Source organism: Asterias amurensis, chromosome 8 (genome assembly GCF_032118995.1).
Source record: "Asterias amurensis chromosome 8, ASM3211899v1".
Lineage (NCBI taxonomy): Eukaryota > Metazoa > Echinodermata > Asteroidea > Forcipulatida > Asteriidae > Asterias > Asterias amurensis.
Window position 1 is genome coordinate 23,598,069 of NC_092655.1, and position 25,593 is coordinate 23,623,661.

Consider the following 25,593-nt stretch of genomic DNA (forward strand, 5'->3'; position numbering starts at 1 on the left):
TCGTTTTTTAAATTGTTGATCGTTACTTTACACATGAGACTGTATTAACCCAGTTCCTTTTTATTGTAATGGTGTAGTTTGCAAATTATACAGCGTCATAGCAGCGTTCTGAAATGTTTTGTAAAGATAATGCAATAGTAAGCAGAGAGGCTGACACGCTTTAACCAATTTATCTTTTGCAAACTTGATTTAAGAACTAAACAAGATGTAAGTTGACATACACAGTGAAGTGGCATGGCCTGGTTCTTTCTTCGTTCAATATCGAAACACGAAGGTGTATAACATTCTCGATTCTATATAAACATTGCTATTAAACAAACAAGTTATAGACGCATTATAAATCAGTAAACGAGTCGGGAAACAGGGCACTTTTCAGTCTGGTATCCCCCCAAAATGAAAGAGAAAGTGCACGTTCGCCACACGCACATTGACATTACAAGGGATTTGTTTCGTTCCGTTTGAACACAGTTTGACTGCAAAATACATCAATGCATTCGCTGTGGAACAAACAAACTGAAATATCAATACAATATGCACGCCCACAAAACGAATTGACGAGGAATTACAGCGTTTCAAGGTTAGGGGTAGTAAAGTGGCGTTAACACGAAAAGAAATTAATATTGTAATATGAGAGTATTCTCCATCAGTTTCCGCTGCACTTATGGATCCATAATTCCAAAAAGAGCTCATAGAATGCATGTAGATGGCTAGATCATATTTCTTAATAAAATCTACGGATGATGAAAATTGAAGGTATAATCGTGTTCGAAAGAGTCATTTCTATAATGAATTTAAGGCCCGTCTCGACAGTCAGCGTTGTATATAATATGATAAATTTGCATTATCAAAACTGTCTTTGACACGCGCCAAGCTTATACAGTAACTACCTACGTGTCCATGTTACTGAGATATAAATTTTAGTAGGAAGACGTAAAATTGTTTCGACAGCTGAAATGTCTTTTCGGGTTTTCGTTACCAGGAAAAAAAGATGACTCTCCAAATCAAGTTTCCTAGCTCCAAGATTATCATGGAATTGGAAACCAGATACAGCAAATACCAAAAAACGTCTTAAAGAGAGGCACCAATGTCAAAGTTTAGTTTTGTGACCAACTCATTTTCTATAGAGCCCTTATGACAAATACAAGTCTAAAAATCAAGCATCTGGAAGCACACAACTTCGTGTGGTGGCAATATTATTTCATTCACATCTCGCAACTTTGACGACCAATTGAGCACAAATTGTCACAGGTCTGCCGTCGATTTCACAAAACTCTTCCTAACATAAGACTAATCTTAGGACTTAAGACGAGTTCCAAACCTGCACTGTAGCATGCAGACCTTAAGACTAATCCTAAGTTAGGAAGAGTTACTCGTCCTAACTTGAGATAAGACGAGTCCTAACTCTTTGTGAAATCGACCCATGTTATTTTATGCATAAGTTGAGATACACCAAGTGGGAAGACTGGTTTTTGACAATTACTAATAGTGTCACTGGTCTTTGACAATTATTAATAGTGTCCAGTGTCTTTAAAGAGAAATTGTAGTTCGCTCCGGTGTTCCGGCTTTGATCGCCGGACAGTATAATACGGCAAAGCACCTTGTAAACCATATATTCGGTGCTTTGTAAAGAAATAACCTAGGTCTCAAACTCCAAAAACGTGCCTCTGCATACCATATACAGGAAAACAATATTGAGCGATTTAAATTCGACCATCACGTATGAAAAGGCGCTTTACAAAATTCAGTATAAATAATAATATTATTATTTATGTGCTAATGGGGCCACCACAAACAGAAATTTAACGAACAGATTTTCGTTCTGATACTGGCTCTCTCTTTCCCACATTGGCTACTGTAGTGGCAATACCTGCTCATAAAATACTTAGTTACAGACTGAGACATAATACAAGATTACAAATGTGTACTTCAAGTTTCATCTTGAATGGTTTGACTGCGTGAGAGAATGTCTTCGAAAGCTGAGTGAATCCCTTGATAGATCTGTCAAGAAATCATAAAACACCTCACTCAGACCAAACGACACTTCAAGAAAAGAGAGATCTGTAAAACCTTTCCATTATGACGAATTATTGATAAATTCGTTTAAGGGCAGCACACAAAAATAAAATGGCAGGGAAAACGTTGTCCAGAGAAAAGAGCGAGTGTGCCCGAGGGGCTAGTAGGAGATACGTCTTCTGAGTACCGCCTGGGCGAGCAAGCAACGCTCGCTTACACTCCTTCATCGATCAATTTGTGCCCATTAAATAGAAACTATGAAATGGATACAAATCGAAATGGCCATTACAAGAGTTATCTGTAAGACGCAGGTACGTGATTTGGATTTTGTTCTTTTAGTTAGAGGAACAGTGGTTACATGCCTTCTAAGCAGACATGGATATGGTTTGATTCACTTCCTGGCATCCCCGGATGAGTTACATGAGGACTACAGGGGCGAAATTGCTGCCGTGGATTACTGTTTATTCTCAGGCGACGAGCTTGGGTCTCGGGATGGTGCTTCTGTTTTAGACGGGGACATTGTCCCGCGTTACGTGAGGAGACGTCGGGTTTGGGATTAACGGGAACATTCGTAAGGTTTCTTATTCGTTACGTTATTCAATCGTCCCAGCTGATCTCCACGATTTATTTACATGTCATTGACTGAAAGGTGGTTAAATATCTGTCCATTTAGTTTATGTTACGCTAGCGTACACCCTCAGTGCGAGTACTTTTAAATACTGCATCCAGACTGGCCCTGTAAAATTTTAGTTATAATGAATATTACCAACAGTACTTCGGTGCAAAAACAGACGTACAAAACCGTGAAACCATTTGAAAATTACTCTGCATGTGTGGTAAAAACCAAGCATTTAAAATGCTAAAAGCAATAAATTTAGGTCCACATGTTACATGTTCTATATACTTTCTCGAGAAAATATAAAATGGTATTTAGAAACAACCAGCAAAATGTCCCGTTCGGTGTTTCATGGGGATATATGAGACATTTATACATCTTGATACCTGTTTTTTCTTCTGTCAACGTTTACTTTTAGAAATCGTCGGTCGCACCACGAACTGACCTAACTCGTTCACTGTTTTAAAAAACGTGTTCAGAGAAAATCACGATTGAAGTTGCACTACTTTTGAAATTGCTGTTTCGGAGTCTGCTTACCAACTTTATTGTATTATTTGTTGACGAAAACAAAGCTGAATACTTTATTTATACAGAACTATCAATGTGTTTTAATCCCTAAAACTATTTTAATAAGTAATTAATTCCTAAACAGATAGGTCACTTTGTGAAATTGAAAATTTCATTTTTGCCTGCAGCGCGCTGTGTACAAACCAATGCGTAATAGAGAACACTTTGTGAAATTACTACGCTCCCCAGTTAGGTCACTTCGTGGTGCGAAAATTTGCACGCGCGCCATAATCGCGCGCGCTGTAGCGCATAGTTTAACCATTGGTAAAGCGACGTATCTAGATAGGTCACTTTGTGAAATGACAAAATGGCAAGTCCAGCGATGCGTCGTTTATACTAATTAGTGTAATTACCAAACTATTACATATTAGGCACTGAAACTTGCTGATAATGTTAACAGCATTGCCTTTGTCAATAATTTGTTTTAAAACAAATTTGCGAAAATGTGTGATTTTGTGTCAGTTAGGTCAGTTCGTGGTGCGACCGACGAAATTCGAATATTAAATATGTTTGCAAGGCTTAGTTCAATAAATGAAATTAATGTAATGGTAAATGATGGTGTCATGTACATGTTTTCAATGATTATCGAAACCCGCATTGTTCAATGGAAGATATCAACAAAGTGTTCAATATTAATATTAGACAAGCCATGACTGTCATCCCATCAGACGTTGCGTGTACCAAATTGAACGCGAGAAATTTTTACAGAGAACACAATACATATAGACCTTTCTTTTGCACCGTCACAGCCCGAGTTTTTGCCAACCCAGATTGGAAAACTATGGAAAGCCATAAGTGCAAATCAAGAAAAGATCGCTATTTTTTATAACAATGTTACAAAATTTGTTAATTTTGTTCAAAAACAAAACAACTAATTATGAGAGGTATTTTATTTAATTGAAAGTTTGCAGAAAATGTTGAATTTTGTTGAAACATCTGTTTTTACGATTGAGTGTTATACTAACATTCGGCCGACCATGCCAACCAAGGCGGTTTGTTTATCAACAAAAGAAAGGTCTATACACGATGAAAGAGCAGGGGTCGATTTCCAGAGTTAGGACTCGTTTTATCTGGAGTCAGACTCGCGATAAGACGAGTCCTAACTCTACAAACTGTCTGTTATTGTTAACACGACTGAATGTTTTGCCAACATTCGGCCGTCCATGCCTACAAGTACCTGTTTTTTCAGAACAAGAGAAAAGTTTACACAAACAAACCGGAGTTGCAAGCAGAATAGTCTGGTTCCCTTTTGTACAAGAACATTTGCATTTATCACTTTAATTGGATACAAGGAACAATACAAAGATGGCGACAGCATCATAATCTATACCTGTTTTTGATGGGAAACTTCAATGGCAGTCTTGACATGTTCGTTTTGTGGAATCACCGTTATACTGAAGCCATGAGACTGGCGAGCAGTCTATTACGGAGTGCATCTACTAATCAGAAAGCACTGTAACACCAGTGTACATATTAGCTTTGAGAAGGAGAAGGGGACACTTAAAGGCAGTGGACACTATTGGTAATTGTCAAAGACTAGCCTTCACAGTTAGTGTATCTCAACATATGCATCAAATAACAAACCTGTGAAAAATTGAGCTCAACTGGTCGTCGAACTTGCGAGATAATAATGAAAGAAAAAACACCCTTGTCACACGAAGTTGTGTGCGTTTAGATGGTTGATTTCGTGACCTCAAGTTCAAAACTTGAGGTCTTGAAATCAAATACGCGGAAAACTACTTCTTTCTCGAAAACTATGGCACTTCAGAGGGAGCCGTTTCTCACAATGTTTTATACCATCAACCTCGCCCCATTACTCGTTACCAAGGAAGGTTTTGTGCTAATAATTATTTTGAGTAATTACCAATAGTGTCCACTGCCTTTAATGAAAACTGTCAAGTAACGTGGGGTGCCAGAGAGTGGATTGGAGTTTTTGAAAATGGCTGGAAGTGATAAGTAGGACAGATAAGTTGGATGGGAGAGCCACACGGAACGATGTATCATCACGGGAATAACTACCTTTTTAGTAATTGAAAATTCTTCAGTGACATAATGACTTCAGACAAACAGATATTTTTGTCAACACATGTTTGTTGTATGGAATGTCAACATCTTGGTGGTAATTGGAAATGAGACTTCCGTTATGAGAGAAGATGTTTCTGTTCACAGCAGGCGTCCTTATTCACAAAGTTTCTATTGTGAGCCTTCGAGAAAGACCCTGCTATGGTCAAAACGTCGGGCCATTAAAATTTTAATAATTACTGAAATTAAAGTTTTGTGCACATTTCACCCTAAGCTTGTTTATAAGCGCATTACAATCCGAACCACAGCCGTTAAAATAATCAGAATAAAATAAAAACAACCGAGAATATAACCAATTCAACCTCAACACTTAAAACGCCAATAAAAACATAACACATAATTAGATACGGTGTCAAATAAGCAAGATGGAAATTAACGCATGATTGTAAATCACACCATCCCACTCCTCTCCCCACAATAATTTGCATAATCTCTGATCCAGATAGCATCACTTTCTGTTATTTCTTTAATCTCCGTTTTTTTTTAGTATCGCTGAAATCTCACAAGAACATAGCTTCATGGCGATGCCCATCACTTTAACTATGCAGTTGAGTAAGTGCTTGTTTTAGACTGGCCAATCTGATAAAGAGGAAATCCCGCATTTTTAATCTTATCGTTTTTCCTCATTTTACAAATAAATACATCTTGTAACAGATTCATAACGTCTTGGGAAAAACAAAACAAAAAGCAATCATGTTATATATATTGTTTTATTAACGAGATGATTACATCCATATTTCGGCCTTTAAAGGCACTGGACACTATTTGTTATTACTCGAAACAATTGTTTTCGCATAGAAAATTACTTGGAACAACTCCCTCTGAAGTAACATAGTCTCTCAATAAAATACTTCAGCTGAAGCTTTTTATTGTGCACCTGAAAGCACCCAAAAGTTTTGTTCTTGCATTAATCTCCTGAAAATTCGATGACCATTTCAGCCCAAATTTTCACAGGTTTGTTTCTTTGTGCATTTCGTTGGGATACACCGACCAGAATACTGGTCTTTGACAGTTACCAAACGTGTCAAGGTCCTTTAAAATGTATAGCTATGTGATCTATCCAAGCTTAAACAATACGTGACATATTCGTCGTCGTTATTTGACATGTCAAGACATGGCAATCAATATGAATAAAAATATTCACATTTTTATTCATAAAAGTGCGGTAATCGAAAAAGAAATTATAAGAGGCAGCTCAAGCAACGCTACTTCCTCGAATAATGTCACTGCTTTTAAGTGCGATGTACAATCATGTGTATTTTTTAACTAAAGGTGGTATTAATGGGGAGGTACACGTTCGGTAATCACTCTTAAAATTAATGACAATAAAAAATACTTACAGCAGCTCAAGTCACCTGGAAGTGGTATTTTTTCAAAATAAAGCTTTTGCCACTAATATATGTGTTTTGAGAATAATTGAACATCCGAGTATGTGGTTTTGGAAAAGTACATCATTTTATTCCCCCAAATTTGAATCTGAGAAAAGTTACTGTCATAACGTTTTTAAGATTATGTACTCCAATTACGGATTATTCTTCCTGCGTTGGCATAGCTCTGGATGTTCGGTGATATCTCAACAATGTTTGAAATCTACATGATAGGATTCAAAAATATTGAGAATTTTCTAGGAAATCCAGGGAAATCGGTTGGCCTTCTCACAATTATTGAATTGCCTATCCCTGACAAAGTCGCCGGAAATAGATCTTTCATTGGAAATACCTACCGCTATTTGGGATAGTCCTGGGGTTACAGAATATTGAGTGTTCATTAATGTTGTATCAGGGAAGTTATTTAAGGTGTGAAACGCGCAGTTGGTGATGTTTCACAAGACTGTCAAAAATAATTTTCTTAACTAGGTCACAAACTGTCTAAGAATACATTTTAAATTTTCCTGTTGTTTGTTTGTTTATTTGTTTGTTTGTTATTGCATAATTATGTATTTTTATATCAATCTTGCATGTTGTTGCATGTAACGAAGCTATTTTCCTTTCCTTGTATTTTTCTCAATTCTCTTTTGTTTTGATAAAATTATGTGCTTTTAGTTCTTTGTGTAATACATTAAGTATTAAGAATCTGAAACTGAAAACTGACACTCCACGATAATTTCTTCTCTGAAGAGTTACAGCCTTTTTAAAAGGAAAACTTGATGCCACTGTCGGCTTAAGAACTATAACACAACCTTCTCTGCCGCAAGGACAATCAGTCTACCCCTTCTTTGTGAAGCCCGAATCAGTACTTCACTCTAGTTGTTGCATGCAAGGAACACGACCAAGTTGTTGCCTGATGCAGTTATTTACATTCGATTTACGTTTATTAACTTGATATCTCCCATGTAACTATGCCTGCTGCATACTTCTAAGTGTGTCTTCAGGTGTAACCTTACCATGGTATTTTGAAATAATACCTTTGGTGACCTGCATTTATTAAAGGAAAATAAAAAAGCCATGGGCAATACATTCCACAGATCTGTCATAAATTGAAGATGAAAACACGACAGATGATGACTACCACAGCACATTCAGTGACATGTCACGTACGGGTAGTGCTGGCAGCACCTCCTTTTAAGACGAGTAAGGTTATCAACAGGAAACAAGGGAAATATATTAGGTTTTCCCAGAGGTACCACATTCAAATCAAAATATCATAATTTTCCACGGATTTATTTTTATTTTTTAAAGGAACGTTACAGAATTGGTAAGAGAAAAAAAATCGTGAGGATCACAGATTTACTAAAAAATTATACGGTCTTATCATGATGATAGTAGAAAACATTGCTTGAAATATTTCTGTCGGAAATTTCATATTTGATGAGAAATAAATAATCTAATTTTGCGTTTGGAGTTTATCTCTCAGTGGGCGTTTTATTCATTTTTGCAAAGCAAAATTTGTAACCGGTGTTTCACTATTCTCTCGTGACCTAGATGACCGATCGATCTCAAACTTCTACAGGTTTGTCAGTTTATGTATATGGTGGATTACATAAAGTGCTTACACTGCCAGCAAGTTTTTTTTTGCTAGCAAAACCAATTCTGTAATGTTCCTTTGGGCAGCTTAGTTTCAAAAAGACAACTTATCTTCCCTCCTTGAGAGTGAGATATCTAAGATTCTCACTTTGTACATATGTATTTTGTTTCTAGAATTCCTATACCAAGTTAACTGAAAGAGGTTCTTGTTTCTGAACGCAGTGGGTCTATATAATTTGTTGATGAGACAATTAACACATAGGCCCGTTTAATATGAAGTTAAAGACATTACAAACAAGAACAACTTGTAATTTGCTTTCACAAAAACATCAGCATCAATTAATTATACCAAACATTCACATACAGTACATAAGTTATACTTAAAGGCAGTGGACACTATTGGTAATTACTCAAAATAATTATTAACATAAAACCTTACTCGGTGACGAGTAATGGGGAGATGTTGATGGTATAAATCATAGTGAGAAACGGCTCCCTCTGAAGTGCCATAGTTTTCGAGAAAGAAGTAATTTTCCACGAATTTGATTTCGAGACCTCATATTTAGAACTTGAGGTCTCGAAATCAACCATCTTAACGCCCACAACTTCGTATGACAAGGGTGTTTTTTCTTTCATTATTATCTCGCAACTTCAACGACCAACCGAGCTCAAATTTTCATAGGTTTGTTATTTTATGCATATGTTGAGATACACCAAGTCAGAAGACTGGTCTTTGACAATTACCAATAGTGTCCACTGCCTTTAACAACTTGAATTGCTGTATTTCCATATAACACCTCCTTTATGTATAAAGCCTTCAGGACAACACAAATATTATGGCATAATGTATACAACTTTACCAGCACGATCTTATGAATTATAAGTTAACAAACTGAACGGGCGTTCAGTGATGTACTACGAACCATGTGCGTTTATCATCAAACTGATGTTTGCAGAGGATCAAGCAGGAGAAGCAGAAGTACTTGTAAAATACTTGCTTGGAATTAATCAACATTCAAACCCATACTCTGCTGTCTTCATTTACTTTTGGGGTTTATTCCACGCCAAACTGGGGACGAGATGGCAATGTATTAACACTTGATGAGTGATGCTTGATCCGAATATTTGTTTAAAGATTTTCTGGTCAAGTGATTTTACGTCAGGATAGATTTGCGGCCCTCCAATTACCCATCGGGCCCAATTTCATAAAGATGCTTACAGATAAGCACATTATTGCGCTTACTCAAGTGAACAAGACATACGTAAGCAAAATTGTTTTGCATAAACGATCGAGAGGATTTGACTGCGAGTGTGCGCGTTTACCTTTTATATGCATTATTGTGGCGCTTATTTACAGAAGCCACAATTAATTGGTTTTGTTCATTGGTTTAAAGGTGACACGGCTGTTCCGACCGAAACACCGACTTGTTGGCTCGGTCAGGCTTGGTTTCAGTCCAGTGGTATCACTTAGAAACAAAACTCTTTACAATTTTACTGAGAATTTTACAATACTGCAATAAATATAAATTGACGGTTTTTTTTGAGAGGCAATTTATTTCTCCTTATAGCTACATGCTTGAACTATGCCATTGTGTCTAACGGCAATTCGGCCTATTTCGGGAAGGTATTCGTGTTTCCATGGGGACACCGTACATTCCCGTTATACATGGCTTTAGGGTAAGTCCGGGGTATATAGGACGGTAACAACGCAGCGAAGCAGACAAATCATCAAAAAGAAGAAAGAACCAAGAAGAAGAAGGAAAAAAAGGTAGGAATTAAATAACAGGTCAAGTTGAACCTGAGTGTCAATCGAAGAACTAAGACAGACATCTTGTCCTGGTTGTCATGGTAACGCAGCAGTCACGTCTCTGAATTGCAGACACGGGATCGAATAGTGCATGAGATTCATAGAACAGTCACACGAAAATATTTTCGTCGAAGAATAATTTTCTAAATTAGATGGCTCGGAGCGAGGACAAAGGGTGGCATGGGATGAGCATGGGGAAAGAGAATAATAGACGCTACTTTAAAATTGTCAGCGTCTTTTTTTGTGTGAATACACAACGAGTTGACCTCAAGGCTTCAGGTCACAGTGCATAGACCTTTCTATTGAAAAAGCAAATGGGACGTAAAGCCGTTGGTCCCGTGTGTTGTGTAATGCACGTAAAAAAACCAGTGTACTTATCGTAAAAATAAGTGGTTCGTCCCCGGTGTTCCTAGTTTGTTCGGCAGCACAATGCCCCACAGCACATTGTGAACCATTACATGGTATGTTATAAGGATTAGGTCTCTTACTTCAAAATATTTAGGTCCACATACTATACGTTCGGAAAAATACTGAACGCTTTTAAACGCCCATAATGACCTAATATTATTATCATTATTCAACGCAAATTCACAGAACGCTAAACCATAACTCGTTTGTTTCCACCGACAATATCAACTGCTTGATTGCACTGAAATGTGGATCCCTCTACTCTGCGGACACTTATTTCACCACAAGTTACCACCACGGCTCTTAACGGCCGTCTTGTCAAAGAATCACGGTCGTCTCCAGTCATTCTACATGGTCAGAACAAGGAACGACAGTGAAAGACGTCATGTCAGTGGGGGCAATAACCTACTTTATTCTTCACCGGGAATATGGAGTACGATGGGGTGGTTGGAGAGCTCCTATGAGGTCAGTCAGAGTGGCTTCCAGGTACACGTTGATTACAGTCACTCTGGAGTAGGACCTAAAAGGGATATACAACTCTGAAACACTACAGGTGAGTTGTTTCCGACTCATACAGAGCGGACTCGTATAGGAGACACTGTTGCTTTGCTCACCAATCACGTAAAGCTAATCACTGACGCATTGGGAGATTGTGTTGTAGGATGTTCGTAAAGGACTATTGTATATCCTTTACAAAAAAATCCAGGTTCAGCCAAATGGATAGTATTCACTACCAAACCATTTCATGTGAAACCACTGTTTACCAAATAGACCCCTTGAGTATGACGTCACACTCTCAAACAGCACCCTCACCGAAGCAAAAGGAGATTGCTCATTTGACGTCATCACAACAATAAATCTTGGTTGCGCCATTTAGGTGCCAGCAAATTTACCAGGTAAATCCGTTGTGTTCGGTAATGTGAACGTACTCAGAACTACGTAAACAATGAACATCTACCTTGTAAGTCTGCTGCCACCTAGCGTTCTAAATTCTCAAATTGAGGAGTAAGTTTCGCATGACACTTGCGTGCAAGGCACATTTATTGTGCGCGCTATGATTAGACGTGCACCATCAACTTTACCAGCATTGTGACTCAATAAATGGAGGACCATGGGTAGATCGTAACCGAGTGTGACGTCAGTGCAAGGGGTCAAAGTTGAGGACAAGTCCAGAAAGCTGACTGATTGTGAACTTTATACCAGTACTATTCCTCTACGGAAAAGTTCCTATCACATTTTGAAGCCAACTCACACAAAAAACATAGATTTAAAAAAAAACTTTAAAAAAAATACAAAGGCCTACATATATTCATCAATCAACTCAGTCAATTTAATTTTCATTCAAACATCGTGAACGGAATTTTATTCAACATCTTGCTGCTCTTTGAACAAACTTTTCCTCATCCCGGAAAAAAAATGGATCTTGCTATTAATCCTCTATTTCAGCATTAAACCCAACTCGAGAAAATGTAATTAATATCAGATCATAGTAAATATCATATGAAGAATCATTGAGAAGCTCAGAGCAAAAGATATGTTGGATTTCCTGTATTTATTTCTTTTTTAATAAACGACTGAGGATGGGATATATGCTTACTCTTTTATTAAAAACAGCTCCAATTTCACAACGCCACTATCTATCCGTTTCGGTTTTTCTATCTCATTTAATACATACATTTATTTTAGCAAAAGTCATCACCTTTAAGATGACTTAAAAAGTAATTCCGAAATGACCTAAGCATACCAATTTTCAATCGTCTACAGTTTGGACATGCAATCGGAGCTAACAGGATAGTCACGTCAGGTTTTGGACTTAGGCCGTGTCCGAATTGGACTTCGGCTACAGCTACGGCTAGATCAGCGCGTCTGTCAGTGTTGAAGGATAGCCAGACGCGCGCGCCCTAACCGTAGCTGTAGCCGAAGTCGCCAATAGACTGTGCAAGTCTCGCGCGCACCGGAGCGAGAAAACACGACAACTGAAGAACTTAATTTTTTTATGAATCAAATCTTTGCTTTAATTTTTTCTTAATGCCGAATCTGAACAACAAAAATACCCATAAGAGCTTGTTTAAATTAGTTTAGCTTTTTAACCAAATACACAATTATCGGTTAAAGTCTATGTATAGACAAAAGTAAAACTCTGGGACAAGGATGTTTGTTTGATCTAAAATGTTTTAAAACCCCTTTTGTAAATCTACGCCCGAATGTGAAACTACTGAAAGCTGGTTTATACGCGGACGCACGATGGTCGCAATGGCGTTAGATAAACGCGTGACGCATTTTAAAGAGGAAGCCGACGCCTAAGCGACCAATGAAAAGGCTTTCCACCCGGCGCGGCCAAAACAAGCGTCTGCGTAAGTTTCGTGATCGGAGATGGGCACAAATTCTTAGTTTTTTACAAGTAACCTGACCAGAGGTCAAGTTTAAATATCGGTTTTCTTCGTTATTATGTTGACTTTATTTTTACTTTTATATATGTTGTTAGTTAGTATTACTTTTTTAACAACATATGTCATTTTTATGGTCATAAACTATATTAAACTAAAGTAATGGACGAAACAAAATCTCCCCAACGTAAAACTCCATAAGGTTGGGACCACAATGGTCCCGGAAGTTCAAATCTGCGCGAGACTTGCACAGTCTATTCGGACACGGCCTTAGAATTGGTGATTTCTGATTCACTAATGGTACCTTATGGAAACCGAGAACAAAACAGAAAAAGACCATCCAACAAAGAATGACCCTTTCGGAGTATCCATTTAAGAGAAGGGGAAGGGGGGCTCTGAGGTGAATCGATGTAGGTTGAAAAGACACACACATCACTGATTCTGAAAATAACCTACAACAGAATAACAACTATAATGTCAAGCCGATCACATTCCCCGCTAAAAAGATGTGAAGTTATCAATCGTCTGAGCAAGAGATTGAGAGATGACACTGGGTCAACAATGGCATCAAGTCTTCAATAACAACTTCATCTAGTCCAATAGAGCAGGAGATCGATTGAGAAAACTACGACCGTTGATTTGACACAACCAGTCAACGGTATGATCCTAGGTAAACTGCAGGAAACTCAAGGAAGGTTGAGGGCGCTTGAACAAGACCCAAGAGATGACATCGCCCTTTATTATGACAGGATACGGCACATCCGGAGGGACAAGGGGGTTGTTATAGCAGGAGCACCACTCTGAAGAGAAGAGAGTGTTTCGAGGTTTCTTTTTAGGGTGACATTTTTGTTATTGGGTAAAAGTACATTCGAGTCATATGCAGCATTGATGTTGATAGTGGATGACAGTGTTGCACCAGTTGCACTTAATGTCTGTTTGGACGTGAAGCACCTATGGAAATACTCGCTTATTGTTTTGAAAAACATGAATGTGTAGTTTCTCCCCGCTGATTGTGGAGATGTAAGTTCACTCATCTCTGAAGGATATTACTTCATGTTGTAGGAAGTTCGCCCTAGAGGGCGTATCCATGGTCCATGGGGAGCCAAAAGTCCTAGAGCCAGAATCCAAAATGCGCGATGCCCTAAAAAAAAAAACAATAACAAAAGAACACTGATAAAAAAAAAAAAATCTAAAAATCTGTCTCATGCATGCAATAGAATCTGTCAACCAAAGAGAGGTTTGCTGTAAGACCATGTGAATATCTCTTCTGAAAAGAACACTATCTCAAAAGAGATATCCGCATGGTGTTAACGCAAACCTTTCTTAGTTGAACTCAAAGGCAGTGGACACTATTGGTAACTACTCAAAATAATTATCAGCATACAACCTTACTTTATAGTAACAAGCAATGGAGAGAGGTTGCTAGTATAAAACATTGTGAGAAATGGTTCCTTTTGAAGTGACATAGTTTTCGAGAAAGAAGTAATTTTCAACGAAATCTGAGGTCTCGAAATAAAATTTGTGGAAAATTACTTCTTTCTCGGAACCTAGCTCACATTGGAGGGAGCCGTTTCTCACATTGTTTTATACCATCCACCTCTCCATATTACTTGTTACCAAGTAAAGTTTTATGCTAATAATTATTTTGAGTAATTACCAATAGTGTCCACTGCCTTTGAAAATAACAACCCATTGCAACTTTTAGAAAAAACACAACCCAAAATCACTCAAAATGAAACGAAAAGACGTCAACTTCCAGCAATAGAAAAAGAGTCAGAGAGAGTACAATGACAGATAGAAAGGCTGGAGCAAATTGGACAGCAACGTCACATAAAAAATTGATGTCTAAAGAGACACCTGAGATTAACTGACAGTGGTTGCTGGACTTGCCAATTGATCAAAAAGATGACATGATAGTATTGTCAAGAGAGATAACTTCTTAGAATCAGAAGTAATCGCTGACACGTACGTCAGGCTTAAGGTGTCATACCTCAGAAGAGGGAAACACCTACAGTGTGTTTAGTTAACTCAGACTATACTTAGCACGTATCTAGGCCTCCTCCATGTTTTGACAACCACCTCGCCACCTCGTCTGTCAACTTCTAAAAAAGGGCAATCGTTATGTCAAACACCACGACCAATTACTTCTACACCTTTACCCCAAATGACTTGTGACGTGTCTTGATCCCCACAAATGACTCTAGTTTGCCAGCCTTTAGGACTCCTCGGTCAACAACAAGATCTTATCGAAAGAGTGTGCACTGCTTCAACAATAATGTACGTATTACTTCCTTGACAATGAAAATAAGGAGTTCAACATCCCATGTTACATTGAGCCCAACATAAACACAGGTGAATCTAAAGGATATTTGCTTAGATTTTCTGGAAGCAGCCTTTACTGTTCAAACTTTAATTTAGCCCCGGACACACCTTTGACAGGGATCCAGAGATGTCTGATGATGGGGAAGGAGGATGTTGTTCTTGGCACTTGAAGTGATTGACCCTGTCTTAATGCACACTTAAGATAGTCCCTTGAGATATTTAACAGTGTGTCAAAATGGACTTTACGCTATTGGCCCCGTGCGAGAGAAGAGCGTCGCGTGTACGGAGTGAAATAGACATGGGGGATTTTTCCAAATTTGTCCCGATGAAATTAACCTTTGCCATGGTTTAAAAAAAAAGAAATTATGAAAACGGGGAAATAGTCCGAAGATACAAATATTGTTATGTGTTGTTTCATGTTGTTGCCTCTTTGAGGTTGTGTTAAGGAAATATTATAAGTGTTCTCCAAGCTTTCAATTGCATTGCTTTAAAAACAAAATAGGATACGCGTGATCAAGTTTATTGTGGGTTATTGTACAGTTGTTGTCTCTTTGTGGGCGTGTCAATGAAATATGAAAAGGTGTCCTCCAACAGTTATCTATTTACGAGTAAGTTTGGTATGCATGCATCCCATCCCACGCATCTCAAAAACAACAAAGTTTTCAGTTCATCGTCTTCACTCCATAAATATAAAGTTTCAGAATAACCTTTAATAACAAACGTTTACAGATTACCATTATTGTACATAGATTTAGAATGGATCTTACACAAGACTGATGTTAGGTATTGAACCAATTACAACAGAACAATCGTGATAATCAATAAAGACCAGAAATACGTCACAGCTACGCATTCAATCTGTCAAAAACAACCACCGCGAACATTATTTACGGAGATAAACTACAGATCTAAGAGTGCGCGGGATGACGGTATCCCGACTTAACAATTCAGACAGTTATAAGACACACGTAAAAAGGAAACATGGACAACAACTATGGCGCATCAACCAAGTGACGGGGCACCATTCTTCTCATTCCAGAAGTGAAATCAAGGAACAAGAAGCAGGAGTAAATGGCAACGCAATAGCCGGGGAACTCGGCAGGTGCTCCGAGGGGACCTTTCTCTAAGCTTCCGCACATTTTCAGCTGTCTAAACAGGCCTGGATGACCGAAGCATAATATCATTTAGAAGGCAAAAAACAAGAAGTCTTTTCTTGTCTCTCTTTCTCTCTGTCCGTCTCAGTGTCTCAATACACTTTTAATACACACTTGTTTTTCATGGTTACCCTTGGGTGGTTTGTGCTGAGTGGTCATGCTGTGGATGACTTGTTAATCAAACTGCAGAAACTATGACAACGAGTAGAGTGATGGTCATTTTCGTATCATTAAAGTTATACAACATAATACAAATAGTTAGTGTCCTGACGTTTGTACCTCTAGCAGTACAGAGTCTGTTTTCTCTGCTAGATTAAAAATAAAACACCAGTTGGTCACCAGGCCTGTGTGTTTCGTTTTTGAAAGGACAGGGGCACCGATGCAGTTTTTCTTTGGTGAAGGGCACCCCCTAAAGAATTTGTAAATTTCTACTGGATCATTTTAAAGTAGTAGGCATTTGTACTTATGGTTGGTATGACCAGTTTGAAACAGCTAATACTATTTTCCAAGTAATACAATAACGAACCGCATGCACGTAGATCATTTTAAATAATGTCAACCCTGTTACAGGTAACTGTAACACAGTTTAAAGAAGCCTTCGTCATAATTTCAAATCGAATCAAAACTGCAGGGGCACATTTGCGTATAGGGCAGATAAAGATAGCTAATAACAAGGTCACACGAGGGGTGTTATACAATCAGAACAACTCATCAAATTAACTTGCTTACATACAACAATGTGTCACCACTGACGTCATCATGACGTGAATGACGCCAGATCAACTAATCTGCAACTGAGATTGTGTTCTATAGCATGTACGGTTGTCGGTAATTGCTGTCGCAGTGACGCAGTGGCAAGCCATAGTCGTATCAGCCAATAGGAACACAGCCAAATAGTCATCAATTGACATTCACGTGTTGCTAGGTGTCGTAGACATTTTGATGGTTTAAAACAGGAGACCAGTCTTAAACAAACGCGTACACCTGGCAGCTGAAAAAGATCACGAGACACACGGAACAACTTTAACTATATTTACTCCGAAACTAACAACCTCATCATGTGAACGCAGCACATATATCATGCGGTGCACGATGTGCACATGTTACACCACACTTACTTTTGTAGTAAATAGCAAAATATCAAATGCCTCGAATTTCTTTTAAACACCGACGTCCAAGATGCTTAGAACTTCCTGATTAACTGGCCATACATAGTCCTCTATAAATTCGTAAAATATCCAGACAAAAATGCTCCATCTCCATTTAACTCTTCCATTCTTAGTTTAATAATTATCCTGTTAGAATAGATAAAACTCGGCTTGTGGTCGAGGTATAGTGTTTCCTAAATTACTGAATAATTTATCAAGTAGTCCAGAATATATTTATGCAGGAAACCACACTTTAGTCCAGCATATTTTTATAGGAACCCGATACCAGTTGAATACTGATTAAATCAGCATGGACGCATCGGAAATCTTTTACCAAAATAAAAATATTGAATGCTGTAAGTTTATCTAAACACAAAATGATATCTGAGAATAAATAATCGATATTGTGTAGTGCGACACCATCGCACACCATCATATACACACAGACAAGTTTCCTGTCAAATGGTGTCCATGACGCTGAAAAGTATGACCCTCGTAGCCATTGTGGGATACCTTTACGCCAAGGTGTATCAAACGAATTATTGCATACTGGACATTGAAATTGTGCACTTTGATGAAAAATTAAAATGTCAGCAAATGAACAATTTATGACAACACATCAAGTAATACCTGGCGATGAAACAGTGCGTCCGGAGGGAGTTTTTATTTAGACAGTGAATGACTGGAGCACTGAGAATACGATACCGCAGGCCATGGAGATATCAAAGCAACTGAAGTAAATTTTCTTGGCATCTGATTGATAGAGTTATGTTCGTTAGGATATTTTACAATTTCCACATATCATAAATAAAAATAATAAGAAGTCAATGGATCTCTATCTGTCACCCTCTTCAAAACTGCTTCTAGTCGTTGTTGTTATTATGCCACCTTCATTTTGGTTTGATTGTCGTTCAATGTACTACACATTGAGTTAAATCGTGCCTGGTACTCCAGGGAGGCAACGAGGCGGTTGCCTCCATGCCTACTGGGCCCAATTTCATAGAGCTGCTTAAGCACAAAATTATGCTTAAGCAAACAAAATCCTTGCTTAGTAAAATCAGATTACCGGCCAGGACTCCACTCAATTGTTATGCTAAGTAAACAACAGCTAACCACCAGTCACAAGCAATGTATATGTCATGAATTTTTTTCCCAGTAACATGTGTAAAATAAGCAAGCTATTTTCGTGCTTAAGCAAATGTTTTGCTTAAGCAGCTCTTTGAAATTGGCCCCTGGTCATTGCCTTGAAATGCTCCAGTATAAATTTTCAATATCCTAATGAAAGGCACCACCTTTTTTCCCAAGGAGAAAATGCCTTGGTGCCCTCGCCCTTCAAAAAACTGGCATACAGGCATGTTTAAACCATTATTATTATTTAATTATTTATTTGTGCTTTTGTTTTTGCTGTAATTTGTTTCTTTTGTATTTGTCAGTGGGCATTTTAAAACAAGCTTATTTGGCTTTTGTAAATGCCCCATTGGTTTGCTTTATTTTCATTTAAAATCTATTTTTGTTTTCATTAATTCTTTTTCTCAATTAATTGATTGTCTTTGACTTATATTATTGTTGTAAATTTGCTTTTGTTTTATTCTCCTATTTTCACTAATGTGGATATAAATGTTGATTTAAATTGAACTGATCTGAATGAAGTTGGTAGACTTGAAGCATTACTGGTGTGTCCCCATAGGGTCTTCTGGAAACAAGGCTCCCCGTGATACTTTCTATAACCCACAGGGACCCTCTTTTCAGTGATGATAAATTAAGATGCTGACATGGCTATCTTAGATAACTGCTGGAATTACGTGGGTGAGAAGACCTTTATTAAATCTGTCAGTTTATAAAAAAGGCAAACGGGCTATCCAAGAACAACCACTTCAAACGTACCCTCAGAAAAAGAAAAAAAAACACTATCTGAAATCAGAGTTTGTTTCAAGAAAGAAAAGAAAACAAGCCTCAAAATGAACGTTGTAATTAGCACCTTAACTCAGGAACACCATCCATCATCATGAAGGCCAAATAATCCAGATGGTAGCAATGTGTGACAGGGATAACAACCAAAAGCAACAAGACATCTCAGATTCCAACCACCGACCAATTGATTGAGATGCAGAAGTCTAGCCACAATTTTGCCGAACAGGGGAATTTTGTTGTGTTATGGCCAACTCGATTCGATGAATTTTCATTAAGTTACATAATTCAAACCCTAAATCTCAAGGTCACGTCATTTGCATAATTGGTTTTGAAGGGGAAATGACAAATCCGTTTAAGGTATAGCATCAAGCACTGCCGACGGGTTCCAAAAATGGACCCCCCTCATCCCCTAAACCAAATGTTTATCTTTCCCTGTATTGTGTTTTCTTTTTCATGGCGCTCAGAGCCACTGATCTTACTACTCAAGGCAGAAACGTGACGATGTTCCATCGTCCCCAATTAAAATCACTGTTATTGAATAAATTCAATATTGAGGGGTCGAGCTAAAAGTACGAGGCAACATCCCCCACCTTCTACGGATACTACAAGAGAAAATGTGATACTGCCTAAAGACAATTCAATATCAATGCAACCTTTTCATCTTCTTCTTCTTTTGGCTGTGAATATGTTTATTTGGGGTTACAACATCTGAGCAAATGTGGGTTAAGATTTAAGAGTGTACACATTTAAAGGTTAAGACAAAAACGACCATCGGGTCTACTTGTCTAGGATTAGTATAGCAATTAATTTACAAAAGTAGTGCCAATTTACACTTAAGTGCCTTCCTGCCAGACAAGATACTACAGAGTCAAAATTGGCAAATTCACACTTTGTGTTACCATTTCCACATTAATTCAAGAGCTGTACAAGTTTTGAGATGTGCCAACTTTCTTCACCTCAACAGTTTGAAAATCAAACAGTGTAATCTTCATAAGTGAATAAACATTATATTTTATGGCAATATCAGATTAAATTTTGAGCTGTGTACAAATCATGACTGTAGGAAGTCCACGATCTGGCTCTTTAGTAAACACGTGATGTTAAAATGGTCTTCTGGTGTTATGTAATACTAATCTTAATCCCCTTTGGCTGATAAGAAAAAAAGAGATATTTAAGTAGTTGAGACAAGTTTTAAATGTCAAAAGTCACACAAAATTTAAGCAGTTTATGATTATAGGTTCAATTTGGCTGAAACCCTTTCAGCAAAAAAAAATTCATCTCAGTGTGTTGAAATACAGCGTGGGTGTGTTAACACTTATTCTCGTGAATAATGCCACATATAAAAACAAAGTTGAAGGAAGATAACTCCTTCCCATCAACCATCGGATTTGTCTTGCTTAACTGAAAGGGCAAAAAACACAAGATAGGGATGACCCAGATACTCAATGGGAACAGTGATTAATTAGACCAAGAGGGAGGGAGAAAGTGCAGAGATTAATTACACAAGGGCGGGGGAAAGGGTAATTTGTCAGCCAAAATTGCCAATCTTACCATACAAAATAGATGTATGAAAATTCTTATTGAAAGTCATAACTTGAAAGTTATACAACACATCAACAACAACAAACAAAATAAACAAACAAAACAACCATCAAACTACGCAGCATGGAAATCTCCTGCTTTGTAAAAGAAATATTTACAGCCACAGAAAAAACAAATTATCATTGTTGGCTATTTGCTTACTGCTTTCAAAGCTCAAGAAGTGCTATGGGTTAGTTATCATGAGATCTCAACATCTTCCCCATGTTCTTATCCATGGTCACTTGGCTTACTTGAACCATTCCTTGTTCTTTTTCAATTCCCTGGGTACATTAGTATGCAATCTTTTAGGCAGCTATAGTGAATATCAATCTAGTAATCAAAGGTGTTTATTGCTGCAGCCATGAACTTAGAGTATAGTACTTCAATACAGGTGCTGCTTCATAAGCTTTGAAAAAGTGTACTTATAGCAGGAACAGGTAACCCACCAAAATGTCATGGGATGTATACAGTATGACTAGCTCCCTCATAAATTCTGCTTAGCAAATAAAAGTCATGCAAAGTAAATCTAGGGTGATGCTCAATTTTGAACAGTCTGTTAAAAATTTGATCACAGATGATATTATTTCACACAAAAGTCTTACAGTGTGACTGTACTAGTCAGTAGTCATTTAGATACACTCATCCTTAATTTGGTGGTCAAAGCATAGAGAGAGGACATTTGTCTACGGTCAAACGCAACAAAGTCGGGCCAAAAAGTATTCAAAAAAGATGGTTAAAGATGTTATCACACCTACGTAGTAATTTCACACAAAGGTCAAATTAACAGTAATGACTGTACAAGTCAGTAGCGATTGAGATCCACTCATCTCTCAAACTGTCTTTGATGGTCAAAGCCCAGAGGGGAGCACTTTTGTCTGCGGTCAAAACCACAACCCAATCCGTCAAATTATTCCAAAAAGACACATATTAAAAATGTTATTACACAAGTAGTAATTTTACACAAAAGTCAAATTAACAGTAATGATTGTACAAGTCAGTAGCGATTGCGATCCACTCATCTCTCGTGGAGAAAGCTGACAAGAGGGTACTTTTGTCTTCGGTCAAAAGCAACCCAATCCGGCCAATTATTCCAAAAAGACACCTCTGGTCAGTCGAGCAAACCCGATGCGTCTTACTTGTCATCATGGCTTGACTCGCCACAGGCTAACATCCCATCTCATGTTTATCTTAGGTCAGTAGACATCCTTCTAGAAGGACAAGGCGTAATAGCCACACTTTGAAATCTCAGAGCACTCTCCTTAATACATAGAAGATGGACATTATGATTGATTACAATCTGATGAATAGATTATGTCTCGGATGACTGTGAAGAAGATTGGACAGGTCAAGACTTACCACTGTCCAAGATTGTTCACTGTCCAGCATAATGTAATCACTCTGGCTACAAGAACCTGTGTCATCAGAGGGGTTCTAAAACACACGCATACATTTCCTATGCACTCAAATATTTTTCCTAGGATATAGATATTATCTTTAAAAATCGCCAAGCATATACAATGTGGGAAAAATCGTTTAAATTGTTTAGCAATGTGTGATACAATCTTTGTCTAAATGCATCTATCGTGCATTTTGATGAATTTTAGAAACCCATTAATTTTATGTGACCTTGAATGTTTTATGCTAAGGCAATGTAAAGAAAACACACAACTCGGCTGTGCATCTCAGATGTTTTGCAGGATGAGCAAAGACATCCCAGCTGAGCTCTATTTGTCTTACACTGCAGCGCTTATATAATTTCAAACCATCTGACATCTCAATTGAGTTTGGTTAAGGAATCAGTAAAGTCCATTACTACAACACATACCATCTCCTATACCTCCCACTACATACACATCTCTTACTCTGGGATTATGGGGTTAACTGCCAATGGAGCAATTTTATTGGGGTGGATGGGGAGGTAAGAAAAACCCATTTCCATTTCTTTTAACAATTGCTACACATTTCAACTGGGTTGGGGGAAATACTTACCTCTACAAAACCCCATTTACCATTTACTAAGTACGTACATGGTAAACTGCTTGCAATATTGCTTCTTCCCCATCCTAAGAACAACCCTTTCCTATTTCTTTCATCATTTGCTAAAAATGAAAGGCTGGGGAACTATCTTGCCTTTACAATACCTATTGACCCTTTCCTGCTTTCACAATTTGCAACAAATTTCTGCAAGATAGGTAAAATACAATTATACCTCTACAATACCCATTGACCCTTTCCTATTTCTTTCATCATTTTGTTAGAAAATTTCTACAAGCCTCGGGGAAATCCTTGCTTCAATACCCATATTGCCATTTACTACTGCACATACTGTCTACTATGGTGAATTGCTTGCATTATGGCTCCTCCCCCACCCTCCCCCAATGATACAAGCCTCTCTACAGTCTCATGGTGAAGTTCCATTTTAGCGCTGATGAATATCCGAGACTCAAATAGCTGGTCTGCAACTCTTCAGGTAGTGACAAGAGACAATTCAAGTAGGGGTGATTGTCAAAGGCCACTTGCTGCGGTGGGTATCCGGTTTATTCATACCCACCGCTCTACATGCACACACCTTAAGACTTCATCCATTAAAATGTGCGCAACTAATGGTCCAAGGGGAGGCTGTTTTCTTACATAAATCTCGTTATCGGAGTGCAATTATTCACGCTTGGCTGATTACAAGGACGCCAAATTGCCACTATCAGGGTACAGCGATGACATGATTTATTACTTGGTCAAAAAAGTATAGGATTGTGAGTTTCGTTACGCCAATATACAAAATAGATTTACTCGATTCGCATGTTAAAAACACAACTTTCATTTCTTATGGAGCTAATCACCTCAAAAATTTCATAAATGTGTTTCAAAAGATAAGGTTACAGATTGGATGGCATCTTAATGAATGTTACAAAGACTATTAGAAACTGAATATTGCTTGAAAGTTAACGACGGAGGCGTTTCATTACTGAAACTGTTAAGTGTGACCTCCCTCTAAATAATTTCTAGTAGACCTTCAATTAAAGTAAACGATAACAGATTTATCCTTCCTTGTGATACTGACTCTCAAGTCTCAATTTCATGGTGGCAAACTGCAGAAATGGACAATCCATCTCAATGGCATATTTCTGGGAATTGATGGCAAATAGCGTCTAAATTACAGTTATGGGAGGTGCTTGACACATCTTGAGCAACGGTTTGCATCAGTGAATCTCTATCAGTGAATATTACCTATCTTTCTGAGAGTTTGTATATACTCAGCGTCTTGAGTACCTTGTTTGGTAGATACGTGCGCTATATAAGACTTTGATATTATCTCTTCTGTCCTTAGAAACCATGCTGAGTAATCAGCTTAGGTTTACAACCCAGAGTACAAGGGTAATGGTACATCACCATAACAATGCATGTAATCTTCCTGCCATAAAACTGTTACAAAACAAAGAGCATACATGTACAGGAACTAATATAAAACCCAAGCCAGAGAAAGTGCAGTGAAAAGAACGTGCAGAGGTGTGAGGGTGTGATCTCTGGCTAAACGGCAGTTAATGGTTACATGTATATGGATTTTGACCAGCAACCTGAACAAAGAAATTGACTAATACAGAGACCAACAACATAGGGCTGAATAGCTCAGTTAGTAGAGTGCTGATACATTAACCCAGAGGTCATTCAAGTCCCCCTCCAGTCAAATTCTCTTTGTTCAAACCACAAAAATTTAGAAGTACCTTTTCTTTTTAGATGTCTTACGAGTTGAATCAGCCGGTTCCCTTCTCAATCACCTTTGCTTTCCATACTGTATGATCACTGGCTTCCCTCTCAATGGATAACCATTGACATGAGATTGCGCTTCACCCGCTGTTTCTGAATCTGTACAAAAATAAAAATCCAAGGTGTTAGTGGTAAAAAAATACTGATGATTTAAACAAACTTTAAATAAAACATCAGTACATCTAATCTCATCCTTAGGGCTAGCTTAGTAGTTTAGCGATAAGACATCTGCTCTAGCAATGCAAAGGTTGGGGGTTCAAATCCCACATATCCCCACCCCCAACCCCCACCCCACAAACCACTCACCCACCGCCTTTTCACTCATATCAGGAAAATTTTCAGTTAAAATGATAAGATGCCTCCAGCTACTGTGCAACCTCAGTGGTATATAGTGGTAAGACATCTGCTTTAGAGTAGCAAAGGTCGTTGGTTTGAAATCCCCCCCAAGTAATATGCCTCATGCCTGTTGGTGGGTTTTTTCCACAGGTCTTCGGAAAGTACTGAGTTTACATGTATGTACAGTGCTTTACATTGGTGTATGAGTAAAACAAAAATTATATACATATACAGCAACCTGTGTTTAATTTCAGTCAATCAATATAAATTATTTCCATAAGACATTTACCAATAAAGCATTTTATTTCAAGGTCCAATCACATAAAAATGTTCAATTATAAAATATATTTGTCTACCCCTTTCATAAGCACTTCTCAAAGTAAAACTATACAAAACTAAAAGCATTACATAGGCCAATGGACCGTTCCGGCTTTCCACTAAGCTCCGCCCACCGCGCACGTGAGCAAGACACGTGTACGAACACTCCCAATGACATTCTGCACGGTTCTGCCGCACGTGCCAAACATACGCGCACG

At 38.0% G+C, this 25,593-nt stretch overlaps 1 protein-coding gene across 3 annotated transcripts in view; it reads right to left on the reverse strand.

Annotated features, from left to right (window-relative positions):
- LOC139940604 (RNA-binding protein 41-like) overlaps nt 1-25,593 on the reverse strand; it is a 55,217-nt gene that overhangs the window by 16,606 nt on the left and 13,018 nt on the right. For 2 of the 3 annotated variants that reach the window (XM_071936941.1, XM_071936940.1), the window contains exons 7-8: nt 24,679-24,820; nt 11,822-13,984 (exon numbers count right to left, since the gene is read on the reverse strand). In XM_071936941.1, the coding sequence (XP_071793042.1) occupies nt 24,729-24,820 (92 nt within the window). In that variant the 3' untranslated portion in view covers nt 11,822-13,984; nt 24,679-24,728. Of the gene's footprint in view, nt 1-11,821; nt 13,985-24,678; nt 24,821-25,593 lie in introns of those variants that run through there. The other variant, XM_071936943.1, reaches the window with a different exon arrangement.